Source organism: Podarcis vaucheri, assembly GCF_965113315.1.
Source record: "Podarcis vaucheri genome assembly, chromosome: 8".
NCBI lineage: Eukaryota > Metazoa > Chordata > Lepidosauria > Squamata > Lacertidae > Podarcis > Podarcis vaucheri.
Window position 1 is genome coordinate 77,206,660 of NC_138766.1, and position 26,032 is coordinate 77,232,691.

Here is a 26,032-nt window from a genome sequence, read left to right on the forward strand (position 1 = left end):
TGATGTGGCTGTAGCAGCTCACATGAGATTCATTATGCAGGCTTAAAATTGTGTCCCCATGTTTTTCTTGTTAAGAAGCGCACAGGGAGGTATGGAAGTACGAGATACAAACCTGCACATCATAAGTCCCGTTTAGCAGGACAGGCCTTTGGGAATTGATATCCTGCAGGACCCCTGACAGCACAGAACAATTGACTTTCTGGAAGTCTTTGGAGTGGCTGAACTGCACCATGTTGTGGAGAGCCAAAATTTTAGTGTCAAGCTCAGCATCCTGCCTGGTGCGGTTGTGCAGCCCGAGGTGGTACTTGCGGAAGTGTTTGATGAGATCTGTGGGGTCGTTCCCATAGTAACCATAGCCACAGATGTTGCATTTGAAGTCCTGAAGCTCTGGAGACAGAGGCGCCATATCAGGGTTCTCGTTTGCCAGCAAATCTGCTTTCAATTTGCTTGGCCTTGCGTCCCCATCTGAAGGCACTTGTGGGTTTTTTGAGGCCACCGAACCCGGGCTCGAACCCCGGCCCTCGGCTTGACCACTTTGCACATGCACTGTTTCGTCCGTAGATTTTGGTGATGTGCGATGCTCATCGCTTTTCTCTGACAGATCTCCTGGCGGGGTGCAGATCACATCTTGGGTGTCATCTGCATCTGATCTGAGAGGAGACTTCAAGGACTCTGAGATTCCCCCAACAGCTGGAGATGAGAAGCCCTGCATATTTCTGTCTGTCACCTCATCATGAGGGAAGGATGGAACATTTCCTCCCTTATTGTGGCTTTCATAATTAAAGCCAGCCTTTTCGCTTGTTGAGGAGCTTTTAAAGTCCTTTTTAGTGCTGGGAGATGACTCTGGGACATGCGTGCAAAACCCCTCCTTGTCAGTTTGCTCCGCAGCCTCACTCTGCTCAGCGTTCCCTTGCATCGGACCGGCAGAAAATTCTCGTTGCCTTTCAACAGTGTCACTTTCAGGACCCGGCGACTTGAGGGTCTCGGGTTCACCTTCACTAGCAACGTTTCTTAGAGGGGGGTTCTTTTTCCGGACCATATCTGAAAGCAGAAACAGAAAAACAATTAGACTGCTTAAACTACGCAGTCAATTTATGCCACCCCTCACCGTTAAACATAAAGGTGCAGTTTCTGCCAGATACAAAATACTCACAAGCTTTTATAAAACACTGGATACTATCAGTGGCACACTTACTTGGGCACAGTTACAATGCTGGCACACTCATTTTGACTTATATCTTACAGGAATAGCAACCTTTCAAAATGTAATTTAAATAAATTTTAAAATATCACTGGTAATCTCCAGTTCTGTGCACCAGTTAGTAGCTTGACATCTCTGTAAACGAATCCCAGTAATGCAATGCTAAATTCTTTTTTTAAAATTCTTTTTAGAATAAATAATTATGGATGTGTCATACTGAGATCAGTATTTAGCCTCACACATGCACTCACACACACCAGATTTTTTTTGGGGGGGGGGTTGCATCCTCCCTTCCTACTGCTGAACCCTATGAGGAAACCCCTTAATTGTGAAAACAGATATGGAACTGAAAAATATATATAAGCTACTATAGGCTATATGAGCTATGTTTTGAGATGAGTGTTGCTCACATAAGAGATCCTTTGCATCCAGAAATTCTTAAAACAAACAGCAAACTATGAACTCTTTCATATTTTGCATGGTCTGGGTCTAATCTCATAGTTATCAAGCAAACATAATGTTCGAATGAGAATTTTATACTTATCAGTAACTTCCATGCTATAATTTTACAGTACTGTAAAATGTTATAACTTTACTGCCTAGAGCAGGCGTAGCCAACGTAGTGCTCCCTTCCAGATGTTGCTGGACTCCAGCTCCCATCACCCTCAACCAGCATGGCCATTGGTTATGGATGATGGGAAATGTAGTCTGACAATATCTGAAAAGCACCACGTTGGCCGGCCTAGGTTCTCAAAACGGGGGAAATTAGTCAACCCCTACAAAGAAAGAGGATTTTATGGTAAGCACAGTACCAACACGTTGTTCAGCAACTGGGTGGGCTGAACATCGCCTTGCTGAAGATACCTCCTGATGTATACTGGATTTCTGAAGCTAGCCACACCCCCTGGGTACTATCATCCCAATGTGATTTGTGAAGAAGGGAGCTTTGGAAGAGCTGAAACAGATGGCTGGGCCATGGGCTGGGTGAGGCAAAATACACAAAAGCTTTTTTGAAGTTCCCCCCACCCTTTCTAAAATCTCAAAATAATTGCCAATATTTTTGTATGAGAAGAAGAATTTGTGAAGCTAATATTAGGCACATCACCCTTCCACCACCCCTCCTATTATTTTTTCCTCCTAAAAACTTCAGTTTCATTGGACTGTATCTATGATACTCTACCCTTAAAGAAAGATATGCTTTTCCTCTGGCTTGTACACTATCAATATCATTTTTCAAGAAGACATATTATCTAAATAAAAGCCCATTTGCAGTACTTTTAAATGGAAGAAACTATCTACTGGCAAGTCATGTTAGACAGAGTGAGAATACAGAGAAAGCATATAAGCATTCTGCAATTATTATCTGTAAGACAAATAACAGATTGCACAATGCTTTATAGCGTGCCAAGAAGTTTTCCAGTTAACATTTCCACTTGGAAAAAAAAATAGATTACATACTTTTAAAATCATACCCAGCATTGACTTCATAAGGCATGTGGCTCTAGAATGCTTTTTTTGTTTTTTTGCTTTTACAGTTATTAATTCTATTAGTCAGCTAGCAGGAGGGCTAACGCAACTGGCTTAGGAGGTACACGGAAGACACAGAAGACATTTTGAGAGCTGATCTGCACATCTGCAAAAGAAAAAAAAAAGATTTCCTTCCTAAATTATGCATTCACGATCAGTTGGGGTTTTTCCTTACTTAAAAACATGATTATGTCTGCTTTCTATACAGCATTAGATCTACTACAGCAAATGGTGGCTGCGGCAAACAATTCTCTGTTTAGAAAAATACACAGCATTCAGCATGCTTTGTCCTTTCCATATGTACTCCTTCTTGCATAGACATTCTCGCAAATTCTGATCCCATTATTTTGTAGGTATCCAGCTGTATGGCAAACCAATTCTGGCCCATCTAGAGGGCAGTATCAGGAAGCTTTGGTGTCATAGCTTAATTCAAAAGTAAAGCATCACTACTACCTTCCAATAACTACATCACAAAATCACAATACTTTCTTATCTTTTGCTTCTCAAACTCCCACCCCAATCCCTCTTGTATCAGCCCCACTCACCCTGTGACATGATAGACCCTGATGGGATCTCCCAGTGTACCACAATCAAAAAAGCTACTCTCTTCAGCTTACTTACTTACTTACTTACACACACACACACACACACAACACCTGATGTCTAGGATAGATTTGTAGTAAGGGTAGTCCTTTCTGGAGAGTTAATAGTACTTTTTTTAACAACACAGCCAGGCATATACATATTTATTACACATAGCTTTTCAAGTCAGCTACAAAACAGATAAGATGGGTTAACTTTTAAGCACTGAAATGAATGCATTCCACGTCTTTAACAATCCCCCACAATCCTAGAGCTCAGCTCTAATACCGGAAGTGAGACAGTTTTGGTATAAAAGCAGTGGAACACGGAAAGGTAAGTTAGACTAGGGGCTAGTCATTTTCTCATTCTCTGCCCGCTCCTTTTATGCGTTAAAAATTAACCCTCCAGACCCATTTTATATCCAAACCTGACCATGTGTGATGCTAAGATAAACCAAATACAACTCAGGTGTCAGAATACAGTCTTGGAGTCACTCAGACCAATGGAGAAAGGAAGGAATTGTTCCTATGGTCTGCCTAGTAGCAGAGAAGCAAGTCATTTGTAGGATGGAATGGGAAGGCTTGTAGCACCAAGTTATGTTCTGTCATCTGGTCCAGTCAAATGCTGTATAATTTCTCAAGCAACGGCCTCTAACAACGCTGATAATCTTTCACAGAGTTATGTGAAACTCATTTTTGAAAGCAAGTGGGCACGTCACGCAGTAAAACTCCCAACAGCTCTAGGAATTAGTTCTAGATTTCATGGAAGAAAATTGCTCAAAAGCAATGGCAAGTGGTTCATTACCTGAAGACTAGTTCTCATTTTCTGGTAAATAATCTGGCCATCCAGTTCCATTATTTACATACAACAATACTACAAACTCAGTGGAACGCAGTGATGAATGACCATCTAGCTCCAGATCAGTAACCAATATCGGGGGGCTATGTTAATAGAAAAGAACAAGTAAAGCCTCACAAAAATTCAGTTCAGCTCTAGTGCAACCTACCAAACTCCTCCAAAATTAACTAAGGTTGCATGGAAACCTAAAGGTTCAATGCCACAATACATGGAAACAACATGTGTATCTCAAGTTGGAAGTAGCAAGTCACTAGCTATGCATTACATCATCCTTCCCATCCTCAACATACACCATGCTGAATTCCTTAGCTAGAGGCCCTTCGCACCTGGAAAGCTACATAAACGCTATGCTGAGTAGCAATGGCAAGAAACCTAGCTGGACTGCAAGCACGCTTCATGATGCAAAGTAATGTTACTGCAAATTCTAAGTGGGTGGCGTCCACTATCATAAGCCCAAGACAAGGCACATAGTGATATTAAAGTGTAGGTGCACCGACTAAAGAGGTGCAAATGTTTTCAACTAACTGCAAGCCAAGTTCTCCTAATTTTCCTGAGCTTTTTCATAGATACGGAGCAATGCAAGTCTAAATCTCACTGGGGCAAGACAAGAACAATGCAGCCGCCGCCGCCGCCGAACTGAGTTCTCAGAGGCTCTACATAATGCATACCTATTAATACTTTCCTACCACTCTAGGGAGTAAACTTTAATTAATTAACAGACTGCAGAGAACTTTGAGATCATCTGATGAAACGGCTTTATATGGTGCAATGTTATTATAACAACTGGAACCAAAATTATTTTCAGCCTACTGAATCTGGCAGAGGGTGTAGGAGTGAGCTTCATGTTAAAACAAAGCAACCAAGGTGTAATTTCATATTATTCTCCCTCCAGAGGAGAGAAATACCTGCTAGAGGATCACAAACTTTTTTTTTTTTTTTACATTAAGCATACGCAAGGAAAAAATTAATCACATACTTCTTTGGCATAGTGAGCACTCATTTAAATAGGGCTTGGGCTAGATCCCACACTGCCACACTAAATGAGGGGAGATTTAATCAGCACTGAATGGCAGGCTGTCTCTCCACTCCATGCGTGGCAGTTTCTTATTGGATAATTAATTAGGTTCACCTAATTTACAGCAATCTTACATTTTTATTGACAGATGTTTGTATCTAAAAGCAAAAATACAAAAAAATATGTAAGAACATTTGGGGAAGTTGTATTTGTGGCTTATGTTAAAAGTTTAATACTTATACTTATCAAATATAAAACAAACAAGCATCTTTAGACTAAGTCTGCAGGCGGGGCTTATGTTGTTGTTGTTTAATAGAACAGCACCAGGCAATTTTAGAGGCAATCCTCTTCCTAATCATCACCATCTACCAAAGTCCATCAAAATCAGGGGGAGAGATGGTATCTATAAAAACAGGTTTTTGCATCTTGCTGATTCAGTTCTTCCCAACATTATAGGTGGCAAGCACACTGAACTTTTAATAATGATGACATAATTTCCAAACTACCAGTGACTGTAAATTAAGGACTGGACTTACCTATAAAGTGCAAGGGCTGCAACTTCCTCCCCCTACTCTTTACCCCATGCTTCCTGAAACATGCTCAGTGTGTGTGTGTATTAGGAGAACACCCAGAACAGCACAAAGGGGCAGGGGAGCGGCATCATTCCGACTGGCGAGCTAAAATGCTCGCAATATTGGGACGCTGAATTCCACCCTAAGAAATCTGCTTTGTTGAGAGCATCTTTTTTCCACTGACGGAGGTGGAGTTTAGTATATGGTAGCTATTATGATGACTGCTCCTAAAATTATGTCCTTCCTGCAGACTTACAATGTAGATATATGTTTAATATTTTTTATAAAAATTTAAAATTACTTTTTAACTTCTCTTTCAAAACACAAAACCAAAGGGAAAAGATGAATATCTGAATATGAGATGCAACATTAACAGTTCAGTCTCTATGATTAGGGATGCTTGAAGAAAACGGTGAGTTCCTATACAAAATAGACGGATTCCCCACTTCTCAGACTAATGCACAAATCAGAATTTAATTATCCACCATATTTTTTACTGCTCAAAATCTTACAAAAATCTTAAACTTATCAAAACATGCATTGAAATATTACCTTGAAATAAAATACCGATTTAATTATGTGTTTTGAGTGAAAATACACATTGAAATATGTATTTCTATACTATGTAAAGGGTGGCTAAAAAAAACACAACCCCTGGTAAATAGAAAAATGGAAAAGGATGCAATTAAAGAAATAAATAATTCATCCATCTCTACATAACTATACTGAAGGACTCTTTTAGCAGATCCTGGTATCTCTGGATAGGCCTGGGAAAAGCTCCTGACTGAAATCCTTGAGAATTCTGCCAATCATGGTAGACAATACAGAACTAGATGGACTCAGTATATTGCAGCCTCCTAGGCCCCTAAACGTTACTTTAAAAAAAAAATCAAAAACCTCTCCCACCTCCAACAAAACTCAGATATCCCTATGAAACATTTGTTTTCAACCCAAAGGAAAAAAGCTTGGTTCCTCCAACACTAGACTCACTGAATTTCTTAGCATACGATGCAGTGATGGCCACTACCTCAGAAAGCTTTTTAAAAGCATTGGATGAATTTCACAGCAGAGAGATGTATCAATTACTATTAGCAAGGATGTGAAATGTTCACAGTGGGTCCAGAGTAGGTTTTCGCTGACCCTGCTTTGGGGAGTCTGATGGAGTAATGGAGCCACAACACAAACGGTCAACTATTCAACATCATAACTGCTTTCTTTTCTTCTTCTTCTTCTTGGCGTGCTTTAAATGGTTAATTCTTCTGTAGCCACAAAGCCCTTTGAGATTCACTGACTAGCCTAGGAATCCTACGCTAAAATGTAATCTGGCCACAACATGCTCCGATGTTCAACATTCTCAATGCACCTGTTTAATGGACTGAGATAATGAAAGGTGGTTTGTGGCTTTATCCGTTTTGTGGGCAGAACCATGGCTAAATATCTCCTAAGGGCTTTTTTCAGGCAAGTCTTGCACAGCATGGTTGACCACCCCATGCCACGGAGGACTGCAGAGCAATCAGGCTTGCAGCCCTGCCTGCAGCCATGCTGCTTGCTCCCCGGTTTAGGAGCCTAAAGTCAAATCACAGGGAAGGGGGTGAGGGCTGCATACATTTTGTTGTCCGTGCTGCTGTGCCCAAGTTGTGTTCTCTCAACTTCCTTGGCTACCACAGTCTTAACGGCGTATGTGGTATGCAAAGGAGTTACCCAGGGTTTGCGCTAGACATAAATTTTAACTAAGAAGAGAAAAATGCTTCAAGGTGCCTTTGAGAAGACAACAGAGAAGACAAATATCTATTCATTTCAATTGGTCTACTCCAAGTAGGACAAGCTTTGGCTATAACCCAATATCCAGAAGAAGGCATGAAAGGACTAGATACGTCAGCACAGCAGAAGACACAGGCAATGTCACCACTGTATTCTGTGCAACTTTTGCTTATGTTTTATTATACAGTTGTACCTCGGGTTAAGTACTTAATTCGTTCCAGAGGTCTGTACTTAACCTGAAACTGTTCTTAACCTGAGCACCACTTTAGCTAATAGGGCCTCCTGCTGCAGCTGTGCCACTGGAGCACGATTTCTGTTCTTATCCTGAAGCAAAGTTCTTAACCTGAAGCATTATTTCTGTGTTAGCGGAGTCTGTAACCTGAAGCGTATGTAACCTGAAGCATATGTAACCCAAGGTACCACTGTAGTGGTATAGTGGGAAGCAGTACCAGCAGCTGGCAACTTCAGAATATAGCTCCTTTTAAAATGAAGGCTTAAACACTTGGGTGAAGATGTCACTCATGAGAGCAGAAGACCAAAATCATGTCTAGTCCAGCATCCTGTTTCTCACAGTGGCTAACCAGATGCCACCAGGAAGCCCATAAGAAGGGCACTAAAGAAATAGCCCTCTCTCACTATTGTCTCCCAGGAAATGGCAGTGGACAGACATATGAAATGCGGAAGCAGCATATAACCATCATGACTCGTAGCCACTGACAGCTTTGCATCTTCAACAAATTTGTCCAATCCCATCTTGAAGCTATCTAAGCTAATGGCTATCATCAAATCTTGTGAAACTGAACTCATTAAGATTCCCCTGCTAAACAGCTTCAATAGACAAACAGAGTTTGAGCATTCTGAGAGAGGAAGCAAAACTTTCCCCTAGTCACTTTCTTCACACCATGCATAATTTTACATAATTTTACATATCTCATATGTCCTGCATTGCAGGAATTAGACTGGATGACCCGTGGGGTCCCTTCCAACTCTACAATTCTATGCTTCTATGATATTGCTGAGGGATGTGGGTGGCGCTGTGGGTTAAACCACTGAGCCTAGGACTTGCCGATCAGAAGGTCGGCAGTTCAAATCCCCGCGACGGGGTGAGCTCCCGTTGCTCGGTCCCTGCTCCTGCCAACCTAGCAGTTCGGAAGCACATCAAAGTGCAAGTAGATAAATAGGTACCCCTCCGGCGGGAAGGTAAACAGCGTTTCCGTGCGCTGCTCTGGCTCACCAGAAGTGGCTTAGTCATGCTGGCCACATGACCCGGAAGCTGTACGCCGGCTCCCTCGGCCAATAAAGCGAGATGAGCTCCGCAACCCCAGAGTCGGCCACGACTGGACCTAATGGTCAGGGGTCCCTTTACATTTACCTATGATATTGCTAGCTGTCCTCCCTAAACTAAACAGCTTCCTGTGTTACAATCTTTTCTCATAGGGGAGCTGCTCCAGCCCACTGACCGTTTTTTTTTTTTTATAATAATTTTTATTGCATTTTTTCCAAATTACAGAGAGAACAAAAGAAAAAGCAGAATAAAAGAAAAAAAGAAAAAAGAACAGAGAATCACATCCATTTCAACAACTTATTTCAAATTTCCATTGGACTTCCCCACATCTCCCACATAATGCATTCTTGATAATAAAGTTATCAGCAAATTATACCCTTATTTCGTGTGTTTCTTTATATTTTTAGTTACAATTTAAGTTTAAATCTCTTATTCTCCATTTACTCTAAAGATATAACCTGATGTCATTTTTACCCATTTAAACTTTGATTCTTTCACAAATGTTATCAATTTCATAAATCATTAAATTTCATTGCTGGGGCTAACGTTCCAAATCATACGTCGTCTTATGTTTCATACAACTTATAATACTTTTGCAAATAGTCTTTAAATTTTTTCCAGTCCTCCTCCATTGCCTCTTCTCCCAAGTCTCGGATCCTTGCAGTCATCTCGGCCAGTTCCATGTAGTTCATCAATTGCGTCTGCCAATCCTCCAGTGTGGGCAAATCTTGGGTCTTCCAACAGCCCACTGACCGTTTTGACTGCCATTGTCAGCCATGTTTTTGAGCATAATGAACGTTGTATAATCCTTTCTGCAATGTGATTAAGAGCTCACAGTATTACAAGAGGAACCACACCACAGATTTGTACAAAAGCATTACAATACTGGTAATTAATTATTTTATCAATTTGCTGATGTCCCTTAGGAAAGTAATTACACTTTGTGCTTGAATAGGTGTGCAGAGTCCTGGAAAGCAGTGTCTGGGGAAAGTCTTAAGTTCATGTTTAGACTGGAGTAAATGCATAGTATATTTGCAGTCTTGCGGTTTCTGTTTATGCATGTAGCAGCAGAAATGGTATCAGCAGCTGATAAATGATAACAGAAGAGTAAAAGTTTGTGCAACGTTATCATACATTCAAGAACTTACATACAACAGAAACCACAGCCTACCATGCATATACACCAAAGTAAACAAGCCTTAAAACACCACTCTAGACATTTTGCAGGAACTTTTTCTGAAGACTTCTTAGACCATTATAAACTAAGAAGACATGCAAATTTTTTAACCAGAGTGCTTCAACCTTTGTAGAAAAGAAAAGCACATTCTGTCGTGCCTTGTCCATTTGCGTTTAAATTAACTCCCCAAGCATTAACTATTCCCAATCCTTTAAATAATAAGGGATTTAATGAAGGATCTTAAATCCTTCAGAGATATAGTGTTGTCTCCTTCAAACAGATCTCATCAAATAAATATCTTATTAATTCACATCAAATTAAGCAAGCATATGCTTGTGAGAGCTAGACAAATTAATAGATGCCTAGCTTCCGCAATAATGGCTGAATTAGGCTTTTAAGAGAGTAGGTTTCAAATACAGGTCTAAATAATTGCTTGGAGAAATATAAGTCCCACTGAAAGCAAAGGGAGATATTTTAGAGGTAGAAACAGAAAAACAGAAATACTTCCAAAAAAGGATGAGAAATACTTCACAGTAACTATGTTTAATACCAAATTTATGATTTGCATAATACAGTACTCCAACTTACAATTACATTTTAAAATGAAAAGCACTGTCTTCTAGTTTTGCTACCATTGCTGGCATCCATCTGTCTTGAGAGACAATGGAGTGTGCCTCTAGGGATGAAGTCAAACCACTGGAGAATCACAGCACCTGCTGTGGCTGCAGAGTCCAGTAACTGCTGCCTCTCTGGAGTGCAAGCCTGGACAGTGTGTATGGAGATCCTCAGTTGCCCAGACCACAAGACCAGACCCTCAAAGTGTCCCTATTTTGCAGAGAGAAAGGCTTCGGGAGTAAAGCTCAAGAAAAATTACTACCATACTGTTGCCGTAACTAGCATAAAAGCCAACCTTTTGTTGTTAGCCAACCAGCTCTATGACAACCTCTAAATAATCAGTAAGGTCCTCTCTAATTTGGAAGCAGCACTGAACGATTTAACCGAATAACTACCCTAAGAGGTGTCAGGCTGAGAGAATGTGGTGTGCTCAAGGCCGCCTAGCGTGCTTCATGGCTGCGCATGGAATTTAATCTGTCCAAACCCACCACTCACATCTCTTCCACTATATGGATTCACAGGAAGCCTGGACTGGCTTCTTGATGTGTTGAGTCCAGAACCAAAAACAGTCACCTTTTCTCTACACAAAACAGAAATTTTGGTTCAGCTTTGGAGGTCTATAATTGTCGAAGAAGAAGAAGAAGAAGGAGGAGGAGGAGGAGGAGGAGGAGGAGGAGGAGGGGAGAAGGAGAAGAAGAGGAGGAGGAGGAGTTTGGATTTGATATCCTGCTTTATCACTACCCAAAGGAGTCTCAAAGCGGCTAACATTCTCCTTTCCCTTCCTCCCCCACAACAAACACTCTGTGAGGTGAGTGGGGCTGAGAGACTTCAGAGAAGTGTGACTAGCCCAAGGTCACCCAGCAGCTGCATGTGGAGGAGCGGGGAAGCGAACCCGGTTCACCAGATTAAGCTCTTAACCACTACACTACACTGGCTCTCTGAAGCTATCTGAACCATTTTAAACCACTTGCATATGAACAGCAACAGCTGTTTTGCATCTTGTCCTGGGCACTGCAGTTATAAGGATACAACAAGATGCAAGACCAGAATCATTGTCTCTTTCACTTCCGTGCTCTGTTTTCTGAGTTGTGCTTATATGCAAGGCACATCAATGCCATATCGGGCAAAAGGCCAAAAGTCTTGTACTGTATTAACACTTTAATTCTACTTGTTAACTCAAGAAAACACAGCCACAGTTTTTGGAGACTGTACCTCTGTTTGATAGTTCTGAAGAGGTATAAAACCAGCTCTGCATGCTGAAGTCAGCTTTCCGCGAACAGTGAGTACATAGATTGAGAGCAGGAGCAGTGATCCATTCAGACAGAGCACAGTTGCCTGGTGGTATCTCACAGGATGAAACTGCCCAAATTCAGGAGCTATGTTCAGAAATTCACCCGAACACGCAATGTTTAAAACTGGGAACGGAGGCAGCTTTCAATCTATTGTTCATTTAACGTTCTGAAAGTCTTAAATTATTGTTAATGATTCTTATTGATAATTTTATTGTTTCATTTTGTTTAATAAACTGCTTTGACCTGTTGTTTTTCAATAAGGTGGTGTATAAATTTCAGGAAATAAATACAAATAATACATTTTTTTTAAAAAAACCTAAATAAGAAGATGCATGTAGTAGCACTGGAGTTTATAAAGATTCGAAAGAGTTTAGAAAGGTAAAAATCATCCAGGCTAGCACCAGAGTTTCTCTGAACCTTTCAAATTCATATGATTGTATGCTGCACTGCCTACTCCTGAATGGAGAGCCCTGCACATCCCCCCCATGCCATTTTTTTGGTGTGGAAAACCACGGGATATTGGACTAGTTTTTACTCGAGAAAGGAGGTACAGAATTTAAAATAGATACAATGAACAGATACAGAGTGGTAGAGTCCCTCAATGAAATTGGTAGATAATTCCTTCAGGACAGACAAAAGGAAAAGTTTATTCACACACTGAGTATTCTATGGCATGTACTATCGCAACAATAGCAGCAGTCAATAGTTTCAATGCCTTAAAAAAATAATCGGAAAAGATGCTAGCATTACAGGTCTGGCAATGTCTGTTGTTTTAACTCACTTGAGTTCAACGAGGTTGAAATGTTTTAAAAAATACATATTTGTAATAAACGATCACTAAACAGAAGACTGTATTGTTGCCTTTGTCCAAGAATGCACATGAAACGCCATATTTAGAACAAAACAATAGGTTGGTTTTTTTCATCTTTGCTTGTTTGTTATTGCTTCAAACTTCATTAAAGCAAGCAACAGGATCGGTCTGCCAAGTAGGGAAAATTACAAGTAGGGAATCACATTTCTAAGTTTCCCTACCTAGAAATAAAACACTACAAAAAACCAACTACTACCACAGAGGTGGGAGGTTGGCTGGAACCTACTCTTATATAAAAGCATTTATATTTCAAGACATATCAAAGTGATGTGCTAGAATTGTTGATTTTACTTATAGCAGATGTACCCTCTAGATGTTCTTCAACAACAATTTCTGTCATTGCTACTCAACATAGCCATATCAGAGTTGTGATCTAGACGGCACCACACTGACTATTCCAGATTTACAGAGATTCTTTTACATAGGGTGTGTGTCCAAAAGCGGTATCTGTAACCCACTCTACCCCCTCAGGGTTTAATACCTAATACGTTGGCCTGCCCAAGAGATGAGCAATATTTCATTTTTATCCAATTACAAAGTAATACATAATTTGTGATCTATGATGTTTCCTAAAATAATTCCAAGTTGCTAAACTATGGCCCTGTGACGAAACAATCCAGCCTTAAAAGGCATGACTACAGAATTACTAGCCAACGAAAGCTTCACTCAACTGCCTAGTTCACATATTGCGCTTTAAGAAAGAAGGACCTATCAGTCGCCAGAATTAGAAGCAGCAACTCTGTTCCAATTTTCTAATTTATAAAAGTATTCCCTAAGGATAATTCTTGATCATCCTAGATGTGCACCTTACTTTTGCCACTTATTCAAGATTGCAAATCTGAAGATGAAACTGGCTAAGGATACTGGGAGTTGTAGTTCAACAACTTCAACCTGCACTCATGCAAGCCTGCGCTAATGCATGAGCCAGAGGGTAGAGTCACACAATCATTATTCTGTGTGGTTCCAGCACAGTGGCATTCATGTGAAACAATATAATCTTAAAGAATCTAAAAGGCAGTGGACTCAGGTATCATTATGCCTTTTGACAAACTACAGTGGTACCTCGCAAGACGAACGCCTCGCAAGACGGAAAACCCGCTAGACGAAAGGGTTTTCCGTTTTGGAGGCGCTTCGCAAGACGAATTTCCCTATGGGCTTGCTTCGCAAGACGACAGCCCATAGGGAAATCTCCGGGACAGCGGGGAAGCGCAGCGCGTCTTCCCCACTGTCCTCGGACCTCCTCCGAAGCCGGGCGGGGGGCGGGAACACCTGCCCCCGCCGCCGGGCTTCGGAACGCTGCTCCGAAGTCGGGCGGGGGGGCGGGAACACCTGCCCCCGCCGCCGGGCTTCGGAACGCTGCTCCGAAGCCGGGCGGGGGGCGGGAACACCTTCTGAAGGCGGGCGGGGGGCGAAAGTCTGTGTCCCCCCTGCCTGCCTTCCCAGGGGCTTTTAAATCGCCCCGGACAGCGGAGAAGTCCTCCGCTGTCCCGGGGCGATTTTAAAATGCTGCCCGCCAGCATTTTAAGATCGCCCGGACAGCGGAGAAGTCCTCCGCTGTTCCGGGGTTTTTTAAAATGCTGGTGGTGGGAAGAAAAGCCCTTGTCCCCCCCCCCCCAGCCTTCAGAAGAGGTCGGGGGACAGACTGTCCCCGGAACTGGTCTGAAGGCGGTTTCCATAGGAACGCATTAATTGATTTTCAATGCATTCCTATGGGAAACCGTGCATCGCAAGATGAAAAACTCGCAAGACGAAGAGACTTGCGGAACGAATTAATTTCGTCTTGCGAGGCACCACTGTACAATATTGTTGATTCCTTGATCCCTAAGCAAGGACAGGGAACACAACTAGAAGCTAGCGTAGTACTGGGCTAACATATACAGTGGTACCCCACAAGATGAACGCCTCGCAAGACGGAAAACCCGCTAGACGAAAGGGTTTTCCGTTTTGGAGGCACTTCGCAAAACGAATTTCCCTATGGGCTTGCTTCGCAAGACGACAGCCCATAGGGAAATCTCCGGGACAGCGGGGAAGCGCAGCGCGTCTCCCCCATTGTCCTCGGACCTCCTCCCGCCGCCGGGCATCGGAACGAAGCTCCGATGCCGGGCGGGGGGGGAGCCTCCTCCCGCCGCCGGGCATCGGAACGAAGCTCCGATGCCGGGCGGGGGGGAACGCCTCCTCCCGCCGCCGGGCGGGGGGGGACGCCTCCTCCCGCCGCCGGGCATCGGAACGAAGGTCCGATGCCGGGGGGAATGCCTCCTCCCACCGCCGGGCATCGGAACGAAGCTCCGATGCCGGGGGGAACGTCTCCTCCCGCCGCCCGGCGTCGGGTGGCTTTCCTGAAGACTTGGGGTGGGAGGAGGGTTTTCCTTCCCACCGCCAACATTCAGAATGCTGTTCTGAATGTTGGTGGTGGGGAGGAAAAACCCTCCTCCCACGCAAGCCCTGGGAACAGAGGGAAAGCGCTGCGCGCCTTCCCCTCTGTTCCCGTACCTGTCCTGAAGGCTTGCGGTGCGGAGAAAAGCCCTTCTCCGCACCGCCAGCCTGGCAAGCGGTTTCCCAAGGAACGCATTAATTGATTTTCAATGCATTCCTATGGGAAACCGTGCTTCGCAAGAAGAAAAACTCGCAAGAAGAAAAAACTTGCGGAACGAATTAATTTCGTCTTGCGAGGCACCACTGTACCGGGACACCGATAACTAAAAGAACTCCTTCTCCCCATATGAACTTAAACTGAATGCTTACATCACCAAGATCACGTCTTGCACAATGTCCCATAACCATCTGAGAAGCAGCGGGATAATCTCTCTGAAGTGGCAGTTCAGCTTCCACTAAAACTAAAATGTTGTTCTTCCCAGGCTTTGCTATGGCCAAAATGAATGTAATTAATTATCTAATAAATATAATTCTGTAATCAATTACACATTCAATTTCCATGGAAAAACAAAAACAATGCAGAGAATAATGCAATTATTTACATAATGTTCACGAACTTAAAAATGATAGCAAATACAATGCGTATTCACTTGATTGAGTCCTATTCCATACCTCTAATGAACACAAAAATTGCTGTGATTTCTGATCCAGTTTCCATTTCTGACGGAATTCTCCAGCATTCCTAAATCTACCATATTTCTAAAGTGTTGTTACTTCCCCACACACAACTGCTGCCACTGTCTATCAGGCACAAGTGTAGAAGGACAGCAGCAACAAAAGAGTGGACTGTGTGTTTCCTACACAAGCAGCACATATATAGGAAAACTTGGACACAATTCAGAAACTGGAGTGTTCTGGGTAGAGCTGAATATGAACGCTAGCCAACACACTCATTAATTATCTAGCATTTAGAATCCACATTATCACACAAACTCATATCCCCCCCCCCATTTCATTATCAGGCACATCACATGGCAACCAAACTTACTAATTTCTCAAGGAAACATGTGGTTTCTCGTCTAACAGTGTTCTGTAATATTTATTGCACCCCATCCGTTCTATTAAACTTCCAAACTCATCCTGTAAGGCTTTAATCTTCAAAACCAAAGCTCATTCAGAAAATTCAAAAGTATCAGACAACTAACCACACACCAAGTTGTTATGAACTTTGGTCACGGCATGTTTAAGCTTTATAGATATTTTATGTGAAATGCTACAACATTCAAGAGACGGTGGTGGCTGTTAAGTTATATAGAGTTACATAAATAATCAGTTTTGTATACTGTGTCATTGATGTGCACGGCATTTTACAAACAAGATGATGGGGGTGAGGCCAAAGGGAAACATGTGCATTTGATTTAGTCAGAGTAAGGGTGAGGTACCCGTGGCCCTCTGGATATTGCTGGACTCCAAGTCCCATCATCCCTAACCATGGCCCAAGCTGGTTAGGACTAATGTAAGTTGGAGTCCAGCAGAATCTGGGGCCCCATCCTCAAGTTAAGAGATATTTGGGCTCGTGTAAATAGAAACTCATGAGTTAAGCCAAAGGATTCACAGAAAAGATTGGTTTGTGAAGAAAGAAGTGGATCTAAGGCTGCTAATACTGTAAGGATTAAGTACAGTATGGATTTTTTTAAGTAATATGTGCCTTGTTGAATCAGATTAAGCATCCATTTTGTCCATCCCAAGCCAGCAAAGTGCCTCTGGGAAGCCAAGTAGCAGGGCATAATGACAATATACTCTCCCATATTGTTTGCACCCAGGCAGACAGATATGCTACCTCAACTGACATATGTTTGCCCCCAAACCCTGTTTTATAGTAGTCCGCCTATGTTGGGAGACTTCTCCCAAAATCATCAAAGCATTGTTTGTGAAATAGTTGTTTTTAGACCATTACCCATCAGTGGTAAAATATTTATAGCAGCACACAACTAAATCCTACAAAGAGTAGACCCATTAAAATTATTTTAGTTACTGATTTCAGTGAATCTACTCTGAATGTAAGTACCCTTGAATTTTAATCCAAGGATGAATTACTTTTGTGTTCTGCTGCTGAAGAGCTCCAAGTAATTCCAAAGCCAGCTTCCTCGAACACCAGCAGATAGTCGAGGAACTATCTCATCCATTATCCATTTCTTATTCTCTGTTAACTGTGGTTCACTTTTTTAAAAAATACAATCAAAAGATTAGCAACAACAGAAGCTAAAGCTGATCTACAGAAGAAGAAGAAGAAGAAGAAGAAGAAGAAGAAGAAGAGGAGGAGGAGGAGGAGGAGGAGGAGGAGGAGGAGGAGGAGGAGGAATAGTAGTTTGGATTGATATCCCGCTTTATCACTACCCGAAGGAGTTTCAAAGCGGCTAACTATCTCCTTTCCCTTCCTTCCCCACAACAAACACTCTGTGAGGTGAATGGGGCTGAGAGACTTCAAAGAAGTATGACTAGCCCAAGGTCACCCAGCAGCTGCATGTGGAGGAGGAAAGGAAAGACAAGCACAGAAAACTCCACCATTTGACTCTTTCTCAAGAGAACTGCCAAAGAGGATGTTCTGTCCATCTCTTGAGACTAGAAGGGCTCATGCAGGGGAGAAATGCTAACCGTACATTTAAATGCCCGTGCAGTGCTCCAAGGATCAGACCATTAAGCTAATGCAAGCAACCTGAGGCGCAGTCCACAAAATTGTTTCCCCCCAAAGAATGCATCTACATTCTAGTGAAGCCATTGCTTATAACCAAGATGTTGAGAGGAGCAGATTACACTTTGTTTCTGCCTACCCCCTACATTGATTTCAATGTACGTTATAACTGAACTTCATAATATTTTGAAATTACTTCTTGACAGACGTTTTCTTATGTTTTGTTGGACTTCATTGTAGAGTGTGGGGGGCTGTATGATGGGGCAATGCCACATTCCTCCCATCAGCCTCTACCATTCATATTCATAATTTGATTTAAAGCCTGAGAATCTGCCAAGTTTAATAAAACACATAACAATGTTTCCAGACTCGGGTGTTTGTGAAACTCAAATATGTTTTCATCTAAATACTACTAAGCCACTACAAAGTACATAATCATCAAATGGAAAGTAGCAACAAATACAGAACACTCAAGCAGAAATCATTAATCACTAATTAGAACACAAAAGAGGGGGGAAACACTCACATAAGAAAAACCATTTAAAAATCAATTTAATCACTTGAAGAAAGTCATTTGGATCACTGGAAGAAACCATTTGTAGCCATGGTGGATCAAGAGCTTTCATTTCCTCCATAGTCTCATTCATAATTATGTTGAATTATATTAGATTAAGAATCTTGGTCCTCTTTTTCCCACCAATGTCCCAGTCTCATTCACCAATGCCACCTTCCTTCCAATTCTGACCTACTGATAAAATCCAGAAGTTGTTTTGTTTTCTTAAACCACATCTTAGAAGCAAAGCATCTACTATACTTTCCTGGCAGAAACAAGTCTTGAAAAGGCCTTCAAGTTATGTGTTATGTGCACTGGCTAAAACATAACCTCCTTTGAAGTAATGTTGCTACCTGTGTAAAAAAATAAGCTTTTAATGTCCTGCAGATATAAAGACTCAGTTTACGGATTATTCAGCTGATTTAGTTAAGAAGATGAGAAGAACCTAGCAAAGATGAGGCAAGATAGCAACTAAATGCAGGGGCAGTCAATCACACACCTGTTGGTTGAGGTTAAAGCACACCATCCTGAATAGTGATGGGCCAATCAATGTTAACTTATAGCCCCCACACTCATCTGGAGTTATGTCCCACTTTCAAATGCCACACAAAACACTGGCTACTTTTATTAAAATGATTCAAGCAATTAATTTTCTTCTTAGTGCATCATACTCAAGTAAAAAATAATAATCACATCACTCATTGGAACTCAGGGAGCAACAATTAGTTCTTTGAGGAATGTTGAGGCATGAAGTTCATGAATAAGCCTAGAAGTTGCAGCTACTCAATAGGCGAATAAAGCGACGCTGTCTTGGAGCACGCTGATATTTCTGTAATACTGTATGTGAGATTGCTCAACATCCTCTTTCACTTGATATTCTACTCATTGACACCTGAACAGTGCATCCCATTGCAAGAAGATTATATCAGATAGGTAAGTTACGGTAGATAGCGATACCAAAAATGACAAACTGCAACTAAAAAGCTTGACATCTTCAGAATGGTTCAGAACCCACTAAGTAGCTCCCGCCCCGAAAAATGGAGACCATTATTACAAACATACAAGCAAAAATATTCAAGTAAAGTCACCAAATATTTTTTAAAGGAATGAATTCATAAAGCATTACAAAAGGACTGGCGACAACATTTATTATTCATCTGCGGCTTTGCCTTTTATGAATAATGCAAAATAGCCTAAACACATATTGATAAAATCTTAGTGCTACAAAAATGCCTTTGTGTGGATTAGTATGTATGTAGAGTAAGAGCATGCAAAAGAATGCATATTTTATGTTTAAGATTGAGAGATTAGGTATTAAAATACATGCTGTATTTCCAAGTAATTCACATATATTCATATATTCTTGAGTGTATGTTTATGTTTATGCTTGTGTATTTCCCTCGACAGCCTGTTCCGCCAAAAAAGCAGTCTTATTTTATTTTATTATTAAAATAATCTTCTTCCACAAACATTAAATTCTACAGGTTTCCTGCAGATCTGAGAAATTCTGGGCCCTTCTGGCACTAAACCTCCAACATTGTTTTGATTATCCAATGTTGATTCAACATTTGAGTTGCTACACAGAAAAAACTATGGGGTTGTATCCAATAGTTTCACAGTGGGTGGCAGCTGCCCTATAGGGTCAGTAGGTCTTCTTGAACAGTTTAGATTGTGTAGCACTGAATCACCTGAAATCAGGCTGAGGAACCTCCACTGGCGTAAGATCCCCCTGTCTAATTTTGGGCAATTCCCCTCACACTGCAGTCCTGTGCAACGGGATCAACTCAGGGAAGAAGGAGAAGGGAAACATTGGTTGTTCAAGCTGCTGTACACTCACTAGATACAACCCATGGTATTTTCATCCATTAACAATAACTGGAAATCCAAACTTTTTTTATTTTAAACATTTTAAGGCCAATTTTCAATACAATGTGAATAAACAAGATCTCAGCAGGCCTGTGCAAGCTTATGTACAAATATGTGGCCCTGTGCTATTCTATTATACCTGAGTGCAAGGAGCCATGCCATTTTCACACAGCATCAATCTAATATTGGTTCCAAAATCTGTGAGCTATGCAGTACATGCTGCCACACTGATGCCTAGAGTTTTACTGAACAGAGGCCTAAAAAATAAAAAAAACTGAAGAGAATAGTCAAGGAGAATACTGTAACTGCCATAATAATTCCTCCAGTTGTATAGGGAGCCCAACTTCCCATTTTGTGAAATGTGGGCATCTGGAGTATTGTGTGGGATACTTCCCCAAAAGTCTACGTAAGAACAAAAAAGTAAAAAAGAAGGCGCTGCACACAGAGATCTCGCACAAGCCTTTACATATGGCCCAATTCTGAGTGACGCTAATAGAATGCAGATATGCTTTTATTTTAGCCACAGTCTTGTTATGGTGAGGGTATGCGTGAGGTCTAGAATTTGTATCTGTGTTTCAAACTAAGGATGCTTAATTGTATTTCAATGTCTACAAAGTGCTGCTAGGCCTTTACTACTAACATGTGCAATCCCGTTTTACAAGCAGCCTGCTCTTAATCAGCTTCCAAACGTCCCCACAAGTTTGCTTCCTTCACTTCCCCCATGCACGTAATCCTCCACAGCATGGGAAAGAGGACGGGCACATGACAGCTATTGCTGTGGTACAGCTCTGTTTCATAGCTGCCTTATTAATTAAAAGCAACAAAATGGCAGACATTTCGGCTAAATGCACAAAGACGGTTGAACCAAAACCCAGGCCATATGATTATGAAGCGCAATGAACAAAAGGCACCAAAAACACCAAAATGAGGGCTTCCCTTCACGTTTGCCACACTCCTTTCCGTAGCATGAGTAATAAACACGCAGGGGTTAACAGAGTGAGAAAGTGGTGAAAACTTGAAAACCAGTTTTGAGAGATCAGTCAACAATCCTGTACAAAGCCAGGGTGTGTGCTCTGCTCGCATCACTGTAAACGGAGCCTTCCAGAAGTTTCGTGACAACCTTTCAATCAGTTTAGCGTTTGTGCAAGAGTTCCAGTGTGGGATGCAACATACATTTTATCTCTTGCCTAGTCTTCATCAAAACAATCTGGGTTTTAATTAAATAAATTGCACTGGTTTGGTTTGGAGAATTCTTATGTCAATGCTCATGTAAAACGTAACATGTTTTTCCCCCCCTCACAAAGCCTTTCCAAACTACAAACATATGGTGCAGGGATACGTGCAAAATTCATCCCACCATATGGTGTTTTACACTTCCACTTTATTGTTGCCAACAGATGCGATGGAAGCAAGTCTCAATTACTTGAACCTTGATTACCACAGTCTCTCAGCTAACTAGGTTGGCTGTCCCAACATCACCCCCAAAACATACCTCAATGTTAAGGTAACTATGCAGGAGTACCACTGGTTACGAACTTAATTGGTTCCGGAGGTCCGTTCTTAAGCTGAAACCGTTCTTATCCTGAGGTGCGCTTTCGCTAATGGGTCCTCCAGCACGCGATTTCCGTTCTCATCCTGGGGCAAAGTTTGCAACCAGGAGCAGCTACTTCTGGGTTAGCGGAGCTCGTAACGAGAAGCGTTCGTAACCAGGGGTACCACTGTATTGGGAGAGATCTGAACAACATATTCAATCTCAGAATCTCCAGATTCAATCTCAGCATCTCCAAAATAGAGTTGGGAACAAGCACTGTCTGAAACCTTGGAAAGCCACTGGCAGTAGATAATGCTGAATGAGACAGACCATTGCTCTCACTATCTCCCTGCAACCTCTGCACTCTCTCTCTCTTTCTCTCCCTCTCTGACAGCAGCCCCATAAGAGATTTCAAAGATAGGAAGACAGTACAGTTGTACCTCAGGTTACATACACTTCAGGTTACAGACGCTTCAGCCCGCTAACCCAGAAATAGTACCTCGGGTTAATAACTTTGCTTCAGGATGAGAACAGAAATCGTGCTCCGGAAGCCCGGCAGCAGCCGGAGGCCCCATTAGCTAAAGTGGTGCTTCAGGTTAAGAACAGTTTCAGGTTAAGTACAGACCTCCGGAATGAATTAAGTTCTTAACCTGAGGTACCACTGTACCCTACAATTCCCAGCTGATGTGCTTGGGAACATTGCTTGGAGGGGAAGGGTCAAGCTAGCCAGTAGTCTGACTGGGAATGGATTGTTGGGAATAAATATTTTTCTTTGTGCAGCTGGTGTGGGGAGGGGGAAATAAAGCAGAATGGCTAATTAATGTGCACCACTTCTCTCCGAAGGTAAGTCCTAAAACACATACCTTATGGCTGCCAATTCTGTGCTCATTCTCGATAATCACATATTCCAATCAATAAAAATAAACAGATAAATATATCTTTTTGTCAGCCGGTATTTCAAGCCAGTACTTTAAATATGAGCTCCCGGGAAGCAGAAAGTAATATTTCTTTTTGTATTTTCTACTTTGCTGAATATGCAGATTGCACTCAATGTAATAAAAACTATAAATCTTACAAATAAATTACTTTTCTCAGCCATTTAATTTCCCATCCCCCCAACACATCCCAATCCCAAAACGTTTTACAAAGCTGTACCTTAGAAAAGTTCAATTCCTGTACAATGCTAAGCTCAATATGTCACACATTATCTGTAACTCGAGTTCAGTGTAGCATATACATTATTGTTTCCCCTAAGTGCACAACCACCCATTCTTTACTTGTATTCTGAATGGGGAAGGTTTTGAAGTCCTAGCTACCAGCCATATTTCTGAACTAGGCAAGAGATGAACAACTTGGACCAGAAAAACTGTCTTTCCCGACATGAGACATCACAGAATCTTTTGCCCCTTCTCCTCCCCGGCCAACACAGGCTTTAAGCAGCTCAGCTCAGCATTTAACAATTTGCCTGGTTGCCATAGGTGACAAGGAATTCCTTGCAAGCAAATGACTGGGCTGGAAGGGAAGGAGGGGCCCTATCCATTTGTCTGTCTTCAAACAGGCAAAATAAAGTAAGAAAAGCCAGCTGGATCAGCCCAGTGGCTCATCAAAATCCAGCATTCTGCTCTAACAGTAACCAACCAGGACCTGAGTGCAACAACACTATCTTCTCCTGTGGTTTCCAGTAACTGGTATTCTTAATAGTTCGGTCCTACACAAATTTCCCCAATCCCCTTTTAATGCCACCCAATGTTCTTTCCCAAATCTTCCAACACTTACCTTCAGTGAATGTCCTCAGGTTCTGCTGTCATGAGAGTGGGAGAAAAAACTCTCTACCCACTTTCTCCACACTGTGCATAATTTTATACATGCCTATCGAGTTACCTCTTACTCATCTTTTCTTTAAACCAGTGTTTCCCAGACTTGGGTCTCCAGCTGTTTTTGGACTACAACTCCCATCATCCCTAGCTAGAAAGATCAGTGGTCATGGATGATGGGAATTGTAGTCCGACAACAGCTGGAAACCCAAGTTTGGGTAACACTGCTCCAAACGAAGGCAAGCCCATCCGATGGACACGGGGTGCAGGTTCCTTTCATCTGCAGCTAGCATGAAAATGCAAGATATTCGATTCTTATAGGCTAGTAACTTTTGTAGGTTGCCTCAGTGGATCACTGCTGTTTCCTGCATGACAAAGTGAGCAGCTCTGGGAGACTTTGCTATGGTTCTTCTTGCTTTCTGCATAGCGGAGGTAAGGGTTTAAAAGCCCTCTGCCTGGGTCTAAACTTGGGTGCGAGTAGCAGATGGAAGATGTGGATCTCTAAGGATAAAGCACCCTGCGTTGAAGATCCTATGGGAAGCACTTAGGGCCAATTTGGATTCTGAACTGCAGTTGCTTAACTCTACCTAAGCATTGCTGTTTTTATTGTTTTTTATTATTTAGAATTCAGATTAATCGGAAGCAACAAGGTAAATATATTTTATACTTTTTAACTGTGTTTATTCACATGTAACTGACAAAGAGAACAAAAAAGTTACCTTTTTAAAAGAGTGGTGGAAAGGAACCAATCCCTGAATTACATTTTTCCCACCTCCACACATCTCTCCAGAGACTACTGTCTTCACTGCAGTAAATACATAATCACTATTTCAAAAAGGGTTGGGGCGAGCTGTAAATATGCACATTTTATAGTGCAATGTTTTTAAAAGGGGAACTTCCTACAGTGATGGACAGAGCTTTATACCTGCCAACTTTTGTTGTACTGGAATTTGAAGGCATATGTTTTAGACACACACACTCGCCTGTTCTTTCAAACTCTTGTTCCTTTAAAGAACAGGAAGCTTACTGCTTTTGAGGGAAACACATTTATATTAGCTACAGTAGCCACTTAATCACAGATGAGCTCTAATATATACATAAGCAATGCATTATTCTCCCTGCATTTCATTTCCAATACGAATTACAGGGCCTAAAAACCTGAAAGGGAAGTAATCTACTAATTATTTTTTAGATGATATTATGGGGCCAATGCTAACTTTATCCATGACACAAACTAGCCACTTCCAGAACAGGAAAGTCATTACACATGACAATCCTGTTTCTCATAGTTTACTGAACATAAAGTATTATTCACTATTGCTCATCAGATAATAAAAGCTTGCTTTGAGACTAAAATACATAACCTGATTGACTGGAGCCATCTTTCAGTGTAAAGATCATTTAGAGAAGGCCGTAGAACCACAAAGCATGCCCATACAGGTAGCAGCTTCTCCTATCAGAACTATCCACCTGCTCAAGGTGCTCATATATGGAAGTACCATCACAGTCATTTCCCTCCAACTCTTCCTATACAATTCCACAAGTTCCACATCACACTTATGATTTATAAAATAAGAGAAAGGAAGAATTGACAAAGGCATCTTGGTAACAGAAACAATAATCATGAACCAAAGCTAGTTGCCATGCAATCTCTCCAAGGGCTCCCCAGTATATTTTAGTGCTTATTCTGCATTGCAGGGGGTTGGAATAGATGACTCGTGGGACCTTCCAACTATACAATTCTATGATCCTCACAGAGCAGTGAAATGAAGGTGGCAGAGGGGAATCAATATGGGAGTTGATCTTATGGTAATGGATGGCAAATATTGACCCTCTTTAACAGTGGTTAGGCGCAGTATCTCACATGGAATCCCTAACTTTCATTAGAAATAGATTGTAAGGAGCATAGAGCTATGTTTATCTACATCTGTGTCATCTGCGTGACAATGTATGATCAAGTGCCAGAAGTACTTCAAATATGGCTGGTTCAATACACTTTAATAAGCAAGCAAACAGATCTCAAGTCCAAAAACTTAGCGTGGGCTAAGTTCTCCTTGGGAGGTCATGACATGGGAACTATCCTCCTTAATCCAAGGTAAGTGGTAAGAGCTCCTGCTCCTCAGTGACCAAGGGCTATTGTGCATGTTCACTGCTACCCTCTTTAGTAAATATTTCCAGGATTAAATTCTGGTACAGATTCCAGGGCTAAGCCCTGAGAAGACCTCATAGACAGACAGATACTGAAGCTATGCCACAGGTTGCCAATTTGGCACCTGCAGGCACATATACACCTTTAGGGGTCTCCCCAAATGCCCACTGGATCACCCTGCTGCGCTGTTCCTCCAGAAATTGGACCTGAATAAAACGTTTGGTTGTAGCCAGTAAAAAAAAACCTTTGGTTGTAGCTGAGTATACGCACTGCTATGACAGTTTCTCCAGTTTGCAAA

The 26,032-nt window shown here is 41.8% G+C and overlaps 1 protein-coding gene across 7 annotated transcripts in view; it reads right to left on the bottom strand.

The window, feature by feature from the left end:
- TRPS1 (transcriptional repressor GATA binding 1) overlaps positions 1-26,032 on the bottom strand; it is a 235,687-nt gene that overhangs the window by 165,499 nt on the left and 44,156 nt on the right. For 3 of the 7 annotated variants that reach the window (XM_082235480.1, XM_082235486.1, XM_082235481.1), the window contains exons 2-3: positions 2,674-2,834; positions 113-1,070 (exon numbers count right to left, since the gene is read on the bottom strand). In XM_082235480.1, coding sequence (XP_082091606.1) covers positions 113-1,070; positions 2,674-2,696 — 981 coding nt within the window. In that variant the 5' untranslated portion in view covers positions 2,697-2,834. Of the gene's footprint in view, positions 1-112; positions 1,071-2,659; positions 2,835-26,032 lie in introns of all 7 variants that reach the window. The other 4 variants (XM_082235485.1, XM_082235484.1, XM_082235483.1 and 1 more) reach the window with 3 other exon arrangements.